We start from the raw sequence: 12646 nt of genomic DNA, 5'->3' as shown, positions 1-12646 counted from the left end.
GGTCGAGTTTGTGTGAATTGTGAAATTCTATCCTGGTGCAGTATACTCAAAACAAGTGTTTTAAAACAAATTTTAAAATTAAAATTTTATAAAACAAAAGCATATTTTCATCATTTTAAATTCAAAATGTGTTGAATACAGATGGCTGATTTATTGCTAATATTAATCCCTACATGCCTTAAAAAGTAAAAAAAATATATATATCTAGAGGGTGAAGGAAAACAACATAGCGAGAGAAAAACAAAACAAAGAAAAGCAAATAAAGCAGGGTTTTGTATGGAAACAGTAGGTCCTACATTTAAATATATATTTCAGTCACACAACATTAAATTCTGCATATACTGATGCTGTATGTTTTGTTTTTCCAGAGTAAGGTTCCAGTGTATATATTGAAATGTGCTTCATATTTCGATTTCTATGCATCGTGTGATGAAACAAATGGAAACAACTAAAAACTGTTCGATATTTTTATTTGTCTAAAAATAATTTGATGAAATGGTTATGATTTCCTAATTCAGTGCATGCCGGGAAAAAAAAAAAAAAAAAAAGCTTGAATTTTAATTTGAACTCTAGAATTAAATGTAAAAAAGAAATTAGGCCAAAGATCAATAATTTAGGTCATTTTAAATTTTCATTTTCAAACATTTGCTGGTTCAAAAGGCACTGAATACCTTGAAATTTTTTACCACAAAACTGTTTTTTTTTTTTTTTTTAAATTCTGTACTTCCTTTCTGCAGGAAGAAATTCAGATCAATTAACCTTAACCGTTTATCCAGAAATAAATCCGAATACCAATAATTAAAAGGTAATAAACTCACATTACATTCCAAAGACAAAATGCAGCCTCATGCAATCAAGAAATTTCAGAACGTTTTCTTCTTATTAAAATGCAACAGATGAGCAACGAGTAGATGACATGGCCTGCAGCTATTGCGATATTAACCCTGCCATTTTCAATTTTCGCTGCTAATAACCTTCAACTACAGCATGTTATCTCTTTCCTTTTTTTTCTTTTCGCTTTGTTTTTCCGGCACAGAAAAAAAAAAAGTTTATTGAAAGGCCTCTGAACTCTGTAACTCCTAAAATCACACGACTCCTTGTGACTTTCAGAACGGAAACGCGTTATCGACAATGACGTGTGTATATGTACGGATATAAGAACCTGACATCATATTTATTGATGACATAAACATATTTTGGTCAATATAGTGCAATAATAAGTGGAAAGCAATCGGAAAAAAAAAAAAAACACATAAAAAAAAATAAACGGGGGGAAAAAAGAGAGAATTGTGAATGCTTGTATAAAAATAGGTGTTACATTAAAATAGTATTACACAACATAATTATTACTTCAATTATCATTTATGAATTTGTTTCTGATAACATATTAAAATACATATTAAGAATGAATGAATAATTTTTTTAATATATAATAATTCCTCTAATGGTAGCTGGGAAGACCAAAGTTGGCCCTCCATTTTTTCTTCCTTTTGATATTTTTTTTTCTTCAAAAAAGTGCAGACGGCATACAAAGACACTTCTCTTTTTTTAAATCTTTAAATGAAGCAAAAGTCTATCTTTGACACTGGAGATGAGGGTGGAGGATTGGGAAGTTTGGAAGGTCTGGGGGGGGGGGGTGTTTGGGGTATGGGGGTGGTAGGTAGGGAGAGGGGTGTGCCACCGCTGAAAGAAAGCAACTTGTACAATGCAAGCTACAATAAATGATCAAAAAATTACAAACGAAAAGCTTGTACAGAGGGATAATGGTACAGGTCATAATGATGAGGAATCAAATAATGTTAAAAATACATGGAGATTATACCAATAAATACTTACTTACTTACAGACTAGAGCAGAGGAATTGTCCTGCACAGTTAGATGCACTGTAATACAGCGTTCTTTTTCAATTTTGTATTGTTAAAGTTCGCAGTATCTGCGTGAATATACTCCTGAAAAAGACGTACTTGGATTAATCTGTACAGCTACGTTTGTTTATTTACGTGTATTCAATTTGTCAACTTAAAAAAATAGATTTTGCGATTTTTGCATCAGCAGTTTTGTATCACAACTCGTGCTTTCATCCCGAGAGTTTTTATTTTTTCTCTTTTTTTATTTCCTTTAATGTCATGTATCTTTAAAAATTAAAGTAAGACAGTTTGGCACACCCCATTGTAGGATTTTTGTTTGTTGCCTTTGTTCTGTTGTTTCTTTAAAGATGGCGTACAGCGTACACCCCGATGTAACCTCCGACACGGAAATGGGGTGAAAATCTCTAACAGTACTCATGTTCATAGACTAGGATTAAAACTGGCTAAAGGTTGTCTGTTTCTCAAGAACTTCGAGGTAATCCGGCTCCATTTGGAGTTTCGCCTTTAGTTCCAAATATTCGTTCCTGTTCGGCTCCACGTAGACAGTACTTGGAGCTGAGCTATAGAGCATAGTTTCTCTAATTCCCTCGGGATGCAAGAATTGCCGACGTACGTCGAAATTTGGGTTGTACGTGTAAGATCCAGGACTGGGGTACTTGTAATCGTACCTATTTCCGGCACTATTCGGAGTTTTATCCGGCTCTAAGATCCCTCGGAAGAAATGCTCCGCGTCCTGAGCAGTCGAAGGCTCCTCCCGGGGTTCAATGGTGCTAACAGTGTATGTGGGGCTTCTCGATGTTGGGTCCCGCGCTTCCTCGTTGGTGTTTCTGTAGCTAACTTTGAGCTCATGCAGATCAGGATAATCCTCCACAGTAGTCCCTTCTCTAGATCTATAAATGGGGTTTTTGCACATGTGCCCGAGAGGATGGGGAATGTACTCATAGACATGCCCTGCTGGGGATTTGACTTTGGGGACTGAACGATTGCTATAAAGACTGTACTGGAGGTTAAAAGAGCTTACATCCGAGTTGTTGGTGCTGGTGCGGTCACTTTGTGACTTTTTTCTGCGCTTCATGACCACCACAAACAGCCCGGCAGCCACAAAAACTGACATAATGAAGACCAGCAGCAGGCTAAGGATGAGAACTGACAATGGGACGGTGCTTGAAGAATTGTTAAATCTCAAAGGTGTCTCCGTGGTGATTACCTTCCCTTCCAAGGTTGCCTCTGATGGTGCTACCGTAGATACGACAATATCCGAGTAATCAGGACACAATTGTTCAGAAGCGATACTGCGTATGTCTTGCCCTGCAAGTCTCTTTGGAGTTGCGCAAATAACATCGTTTACCACGGTGCCAGAGTTGAGCTGCTCCAGCCATATTTTCATGCCTACCACATCACACGTGCAATCCCAAGGGTTTTCATAGAGATCCACTTGCACCAAGGCCTTAAGCTGATCTAGAACTCCACTCACAGGCAGGTTTTGAAAGTGGTTGTTGCGTAGATTGAGTCTTGAGAGTGACATACTAGAAAAGATGCCTCCCGGCAAGGTTTTTAGCAGATTGTTGTTTAGAAAAAGCAGCTGAAGGTTTGGCACAAAACGGAATGTACCTGCAACAACCTCCCTGATCTTGTTGTACTCTAAATACAAGTACTGCAGGTTCTGGAGCCCAAAGAACATCTCTGCAGTGAGCCTGTCAATCAAATTGCCATTCAAATACAACCTTCGAAGGTTAATTAAATCCCCAAAGGCCCTATCGTGTATGAGCGCTATCCGATTGTTTCCCAAGTGCAACAAATCCAATCCCTCTGCCTCAACGAAATCCGATCGACGCACAACAGGGATGTAATTCCCAGTGAGGTACATCTTTTTTGGATTATACGGCTTGGGCTTTAAATCTGATATGCTCTCGATTTTCCGTTCTTGGCAGTTGACGTTGAGCCCAAGATCAGAGATCTGGAGGTTGCACGTGCATGCTGTAGGGCAATCCAAAGGCACGGGAGATTTGGTCTGAAAAGCTATAATTGGCCCATAGTTATAGGGATTGCCAGGGATGCGAGAAGTAGGCTTAGACCTGGTCTTGTTGGACTGCCGAGTACCCTTGGTAGGCCGGGATGACGACCTCAGCACTGCAGAGGATGTGGCTGAGGAAGTCACTGCAGCCGGCGTCGTCTGGAAATATCCGTTTGTGCTGAGAGGTGGCAGAGGGCGCATCTCATATTCCGAAATGGCCCTTCGAGGACACAGCTCCTGCTTGGAGACCTCATCAAGATCACGGCCATGGAGCCGGAACGGAGTCTCACAAACCACCTCGCCGACTAGTGCCGTGTAGGCGATGCTTTCTAGCCAAGCTTTTAGCGCGATAAGTTCGCAAGAACAATTCCATGGATTCTCCTCTAACTGTAATTCCACCACTTTATCCATGTGTTCCAAAAGGCCAATATAAGGGAACATTTTCAAGCGGTTGCCCCTGAGATCCAGGTGGGTCAAGGGCACATTTTTGAAAATGTTGATAGGCAGCGATGACAAGAGGTTGTCATTTAAAATTAGCACAGTCAAATGGTGGAGCCTATTAAGAGCATTAGGTTCAATAATGCTAATAAAATTATAATCAATCTGAAGGTATTCCAGGTTTTCTAATCCAGTAAACGTATCATCCCTAAGAACATCTATTTTGTTGTTGTTTAGGTGCAACCTCCTTAATCCCTGGAGTCCATTAAAAGCCCCAGTCTCCACTTCGGATATGTCGTTGTTGCCTAAATGCAAAATGGTGACTCCGGTATAGTTGATGAAGTCATTGACAGACAATTTTTTCAGCAGGTTCCCTGTCAGTAGAAGGTGATACGTGGGGAAATGAACCGGGCTGATTTCGGACAGTCTTACGATGCCCCGGTTCTCGCAGCTGACTGTCAGGATGCCCTCTTTTTCTTCACAAGTGCACAAATTCCTACAGATCTCCCCATAATTGTCATACATCTCAACCAGGCTCAGAGAAGCGGCAAGCAGCAAGATTAGTGTCAGTATCCAGACACGCATTTTCATCGAATTGAATGGCGCTGTTCACTGTAGTGCCTCTGCAGACTGTGGTGTCATCTAGAAAAGGGAGAAAGAAAGGGCAATCAATCTTTTTGGAATAAATAGCAAACGGACCAAAATATTTTTTTTAAGACATGGTAAAAGAACTGGCGACCACATTTTCTCGTGAAACATTTGAGATCTAAATGTTAGATATGCTGATTCAAGAATGAAAAATAAATAATTCACCTCATTTCTTGTAAAAGAAATGCATTCATCTGAGTCACATGCATTCATTAATACAACACTGAGGCTGTGCACGACATTCTAAGCACACACAAAAAAAACACCTCTAAGACAAGCTGCATGAATACAGGAAAGAGTAGGAGCTCACGGACAACATTTTTCGACATTTATTTGTTTAAAAGAAGTAGCAACATGGCAAGTGCTTGGAGAAATTTGCCCGAAAACAGAAACTGACATAATTAAGAATACTGAACATGTACTGCTTATGATAGGAGCATGCATTCTGATTATATGAGCCGTTGTTTATGCATAATAAATATGTGCATGCTAGAAACCCGCGAGCTTCAGGTTATAATCACGGTGAATTACGGTATAATCCAAAAATCCACATCTATTTAACAAGCTTTTATCTACTCACCCCGCATATCCGATCACTCCTGTATTCCTGTATATTTAACGTCGGTTAACGAGTTTAATTCGGTTTGAAAATACCCAAACCTTCAGAATGCGTGTGTGTGTGTGTGTGTGTGTGTGTGTGTGTGTGTGTGTGTGTGTGTGTGTGTGTGTGTGTGTGTGTGTGTGTGTATCTGTATGGAAATCTGATGATGCCCCGTGCATCTCGGTGGAGGAGAAAAAAAACGCTGATCTTGAGAGCAAAACATTCTTAGCAGTTCCAAATCTTTCCAATTAACATCCATGGATTATCTTATCATTTATGCTGCTTTACACTATCCTGGATTAAATCATCCGTGGTTTAGATATAATCCATGATTCCGGCGTTTCTGCGGGATCTTATGATTCATGCAAATCAACATCCACCTTCTTTTCCCTCTCTCTCTCTCTCTCTCTCTCTCTCTCTCTCTCTCTCTCTCTCTCTCTCTCTCTCTCTCTCTCTCTCTCTCTCTCTCTCTCTCTCTCGTACCGGAGACACTCGCCGACGCACGCAAACACACACACACACACACACACACACACACACACACACACACACACACACACACACACAGAGAGAGAGAGAGAGAGAGAGAGAGAGAGAGAGAGAGAGAGAGAGAGAGATCTCGCACCACATCCACATACGACTTTTCTGTCGCATATATAAATCTATATAAATAAATAAATATATTCTAAAAATAATGGATCTGTTCCCGGTAAACCAAATTGACCCCAGTGTATATACCCACACATGCCAATCGTTAATTCCATAAACACCCAGACGCCTCCTCTAAATATTTACCCAAGTCCACGTCAAATGAATCACATTTTGATCAATTCGCACTGATAAACTCGTAATAACGCCATATGCGCGCGGTGGTGTCTCCAAGCCGCATTAGAGCTTTTCATTATGCGTTATTCGTTATTTGGTGCGGTTGTTTTTTTTTTTCTTTTCTTTTCTTTTCTCATCCCTGAACTCCTCGTCACATCCATGTATTTCTTACCGGGCTGATCGTCTTCGAAGCAGCAGCAGCATCACGACATCCGTTAACCGGAACGTAGCGCTGCAAAAATCCAGGCTGCAAAATGATCCTTGCCAATTATTCCAGTATTTCTCTCCTTCACCGTCACTCTCTCTTTTTTTCATTAAAAGAAATGTTTATCCGTTTTAACACCGAATTTTCCACGGGTAATGATGATGGTGGTTGTGGTGATGATGCGCGCGCGCGTGCATCGTCTCTCTCTCTCTCTCTCTCTCTCTCTCTCTCTCTCTCTCTCTCTCTCTCTCTCTCTCTCTCTCTCTCTCTCTCTCCGCTCGCGCTTTCACTTCTCTCAGACTAGCAGACGATTAAACACACTGCCGCGCGCGCGTGTATAGGGAGCACGGTGGCTGTGCGCGCGTGCAGAAATCCTGGTGCTGATGATGCTCCATCCGTCCGCAAACACTCAACAACGGCCATCAGATCTTATACTTGACACACACACAAACACTTGCCCGCGCGCACATACATACGCGCGCACGCACACACGCACGCACACAGCTGTGGATTCATAGATGCATGCTGTTGGTTGTGCACCCGGTAAAGTTCAGTGCGTGCGCCCGTGAGCTTGTGGGCGCGCTTGCACCCATGCATGCATTGCATGCAGCCTAGACAAAAGCAAATGACAAATATGGAACTAACAACTGGGAGGGGGCTAAACTATCAGGAAGAGTTAAAACATGCAGAGATGGAGAGACAGAAACATATGGTAGAGAGAGAGAGAGAGAGAGAGAGAGAGAGAGAGAGAGAGAGAGAGAGAGAGAGAGAGAGAGAGTTGTGAAAATAAAGGCACTTGCATCTTAAATCAATCTTTAGAGAGAGAGTGCGAGAGAAAGAACGAGAGAGAGAGAGAGAGAAAGAGAGAGAGAAAGAGAGAGAGAGACCTATAGAGGGCAGTGCAATGCGATAAAACTGGACAGAATCACATCAATTCTGTCCCACTTAGGTATAGATTCTCTCTCTCTCTCTCTCTCTCTCTCTCTCTCTCTCTCTCTCTCTCTCTCTCTCTCTCTCTCTCTCTCTCTGTGGCTACCTTTTTATGTCTCTAACACTTTCACTTATTTCCTACCCCCATATTGTCGCTCTCTCCTGCTTGACTTCGACAAGCTCAGAAGCTTAATGTATTAAATAATGTACATAATGTTCTACAAAGTAAACATTATAAGATTAAAACAATAGAAATCAAGTTATCGCATGTCCTTTCTTTATGCTCTCTTTCTTCCCTCACTTTTGTAGTAGGGAGAGAGGTCTATGGGCTACCAGTTTAGCAATGCATGGACTTCATCATCACATGTTCAATAATGACATGAAAAGCACTTTACATGAACATTTCCTAAAAAAAAATCAAAACCAAAATACCATAAAAGCCATATTATCCCCTGAACCACTTAACTAACCGACTCACTTCAATCAATTCATTTCTACTCACATTACTTCCTAATCGAAGAACTGATCATTTTAATCAACTCACTTGTAATGATTCACTTTTAACTAAATAGGATCAAGATCATTTCTTTGTGACTGACTCAAATGACCGAATCACTTCTAACCACATTGTTTCCGGTCAATTCACCTCTAACCAATTCACATCAAACCATGTAGTGTCTGAATAATTTTTAATCAAATATCTTCTAACCGAATGCCTTCTAATAAAATAACTTGTAAGTGAATCACTTTTGAATGAGTCGCTTATAATTAGATCATCTATATACAGTGTACTTCTAAATGTACTTTAAATCATTTTTTTAATCAAGTCATTGAATCAAATGTCTTCAAATTAGTTCATTTTCAAACAAATTCAAATTCAAACTATAACTTGTAACTTGCACTTGTAACTGAATCAGTTAAAATGAACTGAATCAGTTGAAATTTGAACCAAATCACTTATAAGCAAATCGCTTCTAACCAGCAATGATTCAATTCTAACTGAATCGTTTCTAACCTAATTACTAATGTGACTCGAATCACTTCTGATCGAAATCATTTCAAACAGAATCCCTTCGAACTGAATAATTTTTAACCAGCTTCTAAATAATCTGCTCCTAACTGACTCATCTTCTTTTAAAGAGTCACTTCCACACAAACTGCTTCTAATGATTTCCAGTCGATTCCTTTCTAACTGAACTGCTTTCAACTAAATCATTTCTAATAAGATAGAATAATTTCTAAACAAATTGTTTTTAAATGACTACCGCATGGTCCCTCCACACAAAGATCTGGTCGCAGTTCTACTTCCCGTGGAAGCTGATGAAGTTTGAACCTATAAACCCTCCCCAGCTTCTATTGCTCTATGGCAGAGAGCATCCTGACTGGGTGCATTAGTGTATGGAATAGGAGTTACGCCACACACCACCGCAAGGCTCTCCAGAGAGTGGTGAGAACAGCAGAAGTCATCACAGGCAACAAACTCTTAGACAGACAGGACATCTCCTGGTCACAATGCCTGAGGAAAGCACATAAAATAACCTCAGTCCCCCAGCACACAGTTTATTAGAAGGTTTTCAAAGCATCTGGTCACAGACAAGCTGACTACAGAACAGCTTTTAGAACAGAACGGGGCATAGGAGCCTTTATTATTGCCACATATACATTACAGCACGGTGGACTACTTTTCTTCACATACCCCAACTAAGGAGGTTGGGGTCAGAGTGCAGGGGCAGCTATGATACAGCGCCCCTGGAGCAGAGAGGGTTGAGGGCCTTTGCTCAAGCCTTGAACCCCGATCTTCCGATCAACAACCCAGAGCCTTAACCAGTTGATCCACCACCGCCCTAAAAAATTCATTCAATTTTACATTCAATCTATCAAATATCACTTGAAACACTTTTTTCTTACAGTGGTGTGAAAAAGTGTTTGCCCCCTTCCTGATTTTTATTTGTACATGTTTGTCACACTTTAATGTTTCAGATCATTAAACAGATTTTAATATTAGTCAACGATAACACAAGTAAACACAACATGCAGTTGTTAAATGAAGGTTTTTATTATTAAGGGAAAAACAAACAAAACAAATCCAAACCTACATGGCACCTAAACCTAATAACTGCTTGTTCCACCCTTAGAAGCAAGAACTGCAATCAAGCGTTTGCGATAACTTGCATTGACTCTGTTACAGCGCTGTGGAGGAATTTAGGTCCACTCATCTTTGCAGAATTGTTGTAATTCAGCCACATTGGAGGGTTTTCGAGCATGAACCACCTTTTTATTAAGGTCATGTCACAGCATCTCAATAGGATTCAGGTCAGGACTACACTGGACATTTTATGCCTAGACACTTGGACACTTTTCAATTGAACACTTTACTTTTGAACACTTCACTTGGACACATTAAGGGACACATAACATTTGGACACTTTTTACTTGGACACATTGCTGGACACAACATTTGGACACTTTTTACTTGGACACTTTTTACATTACAGGACTCATTACAATTGGACATATTTCACTTGGACACATTACAGGACACGTTACACTTAGACATATTTCTCTTAAACTACACTGGACACTTCACTCTTTCTACTCAACACTTTACACATGGACGCTTCACACTAGAGCCCTGCACGGGGCTGTTTTTATAAACCCGCTCCCGCCCGCTCCCGCTGAATTTCTGACCAGGACCGCCTGCGCCCGCAAGCTGCGAGTGTCACTCCCGCCTGCACCCGCAATGTTTATGTCTACTCCCGCCCACTCCCGTGGATTTTTTCTTGAGAGCTTGTGAAAAGAATGTGTGTCCAGAATAACAGAATTAAACATGATTGCATTTAAATAAGATAAATTAATACTAATGCTAATACTAATCTTCTTCTCAACGTCATGTGTTGACTCCATTATTATTATTAGTCTACACACCAAATCCCACCGGGTCCCACGGATCTCCCGCTAAATTTTCTGACCGCCCACTCCCCCCGGGGCAAAGGTGAAACCGTCCGCTCCCGCAAAATTTGCGTTGGGTCCTGCGGGAGCCCAATCCCAATGCAGCCCTCTACTTCACACACTACATGTCATGCTTAGTCATTGTGCATTTGAACCTTTAGTTTGATATTTGTCACTTTACACTTGGAGTCTTTACACTTGAACATTTTACAACTAGAAACTTTACACTCTGAAGTACGTGCTGTATGTCGTGACTTCTGACTAAACTAAATTCCTTCTAACATATTCATTTCTATCAGAGTCACGTGTCCAGGCTGCTCGTGTAGAGTTGGTGTCAGAAATTAGAGCACCGAAATGACAAAGTGAAACTCCAGCCTGAGAACAATGACAAAAACTTTCTCATGTTGCTTCACTGCTTTTTGGGACGACCTTGAAACTATGTGACAGTTAAAGCTATTAGCGATTTTTTGGAGCTCATTTCTTCTTGTCTTTTCACCAGAAAATCTGCCTCAGGCTCAAAAGGTCCGGATGTTTCTGAATACACCACAGTCTTGGGTCAGGTTTAAGGTTATTCTTTTCTTTTTATTAATAAATTGCAGACAAATTTGACTGTATAATGAACACACACACACACACACACACGCACACACACACACACACACACACACACACACACACACACACACACACACAGTCCCACTCTCCCTGTTTTTGCCTCTTTGTGCCAGATTTAGCCAGCTTATCTCGAATTAGTGCTGAAGAGCTATCAACTATGCTAAGTGTAAATAGCATTAGATTTAGCATGCTAAAGCTTACACGCATCCCTTTTGCCCTGTTTTGTATGCTAATTCCGGCATCAACATCCGCCCCTCCTCCCTGCTTTTGTGCTTCTGATAGCGAGGAGTAAATCTCAAAAAAAAAAAATTCTCTGCATTAAATTAAGTTTAAGTTGCTAGTCACAGCTAATCGCATTAAAGGGCCATGCTAACTGGGTTGTTTCCTATCTGGCGTAAAGTGGCAAACCCAAACAATCGAAAAACTCCCAGTGTAGAGAGAGAGAGAGAGAGAGAGAGAGAGAGAGAGAGAGAGGCTAATCCATGCTATCACACTCCTATGGGAAATAGCGTTTAGCCTGCATTCTGAGGTGTACCCTCTCTGTTATTAGCTGTTAGCTCTATCGCTGAGGCGGCTCTCCCGTGGCTCCAGCTGTGTGTCACCAATGTGAAACTTTAACTTCTTCTTCTTCTTCTTCATTAATTAATTCATTCTTTCAGTTTGATTTTCTGTTCTTTGTATTTTCCACCCTTTATATTCTTTCTTTCTTTCTTTCTTTCTTTCTTTCTTTCTTTCTTTCTTTCTTTCTTTCTTTCTTTCTTTCTTTCTTTCCTGTGTTTGACTTCCTCTTCTTCCTTTTCTCTCTTTTTCTGCTTCTTCTGTAAACTTCTTTCTATCTATCTTAGATACTATATTTTACATATTTATGAATACGACCTGTTAGAGCTTTTGTGTTTTAAGCAGAAAACTTGCCTTCACTTTAGCTCCTATGTGTGAAAGATAATAATAATAATAATAATAATAATAATAATAATAATAATAATAATAATAATAATAATAATAATATGCAGTACAAAGCAGTTTCTGCATCAGGACTGCTAAAGCTGGAGTTTAGTCTAGTTGAGCATTTTACCTCATTTAACACACCTGAGTCAGCTCATCTACTAATCGCCCTCCCAGGCCTCTTACACTGCAAACAGACACGGCACTACAGAGTGAAAGAGAGGTGTGAGATTTGGGACGAGCCCAATGGGCCGATTATGATGCTATGCATTTATTTATTTATTTATTTATTTCAGATTGCTGTCTTGCGTCTTTTACATCGTATTCCTAACATGATTTAAAGGGATTACTGTGAGCTTACTGTAGCCCCGAGTGCTGCTTCCTGTGAGGCTGTAACAGTAGCAACACTGTGTTTACAGCTGCTTATTACGTCGCCTCGTAAAACACATTTTTTTCCACTCTGGATGAAGGTTAAACACATGGCCGGAGTGTGTTATTTATATTGTACACATTAAAACTGAAGTGGCTCGACCTGCATGTAATGGACATCCATAATTTTTGCGCTGAAATAAATAATGGCACCCAGCAGCTATGCTCTGATCGTCTTGTTT

At 40.3% G+C, this 12646-nt stretch overlaps 1 protein-coding gene across 2 annotated transcripts; it reads right to left on the bottom strand.

Moving 5' to 3' along the window:
* Positions 1–206: 206 nt before the first annotated feature.
* On the bottom strand, positions 207–7280 carry LOC113648740 (SLIT and NTRK-like protein 5). Of its 2 annotated transcripts, none has more exons than XM_027156073.2 (2): positions 6567–7280; positions 207–4962 (listed from the first exon to the last, which is right to left on the bottom strand). In XM_027156073.2, exon 2 carries the CDS (start codon positions 4909–4911, stop codon positions 2302–2304), a length of 2610 nt encoding a protein of 869 aa, XP_027011874.2. In that variant the 5' UTR covers positions 4912–4962; positions 6567–7280; the 3' UTR covers positions 207–2301. The 2 variants fall into 2 exon arrangements, with proteins under 2 accessions (XP_027011874.2, XP_027011875.2); XM_027156074.2 differs by lacking the exon at positions 6567–7280 and adding an exon at positions 5549–5976.
* Positions 7281–12646: the final 5366 nt, after the last annotated feature.

Source organism: Tachysurus fulvidraco, chromosome 18 (assembly GCF_022655615.1).
Source record: "Tachysurus fulvidraco isolate hzauxx_2018 chromosome 18, HZAU_PFXX_2.0, whole genome shotgun sequence".
NCBI classification, from domain to species: Eukaryota; Metazoa; Chordata; class Actinopteri; order Siluriformes; family Bagridae; genus Tachysurus; species Tachysurus fulvidraco.
The sequence above is the reverse complement of the archived record's forward strand: the minus strand, read 5'-3'. Positions and strand labels throughout refer to the sequence as shown.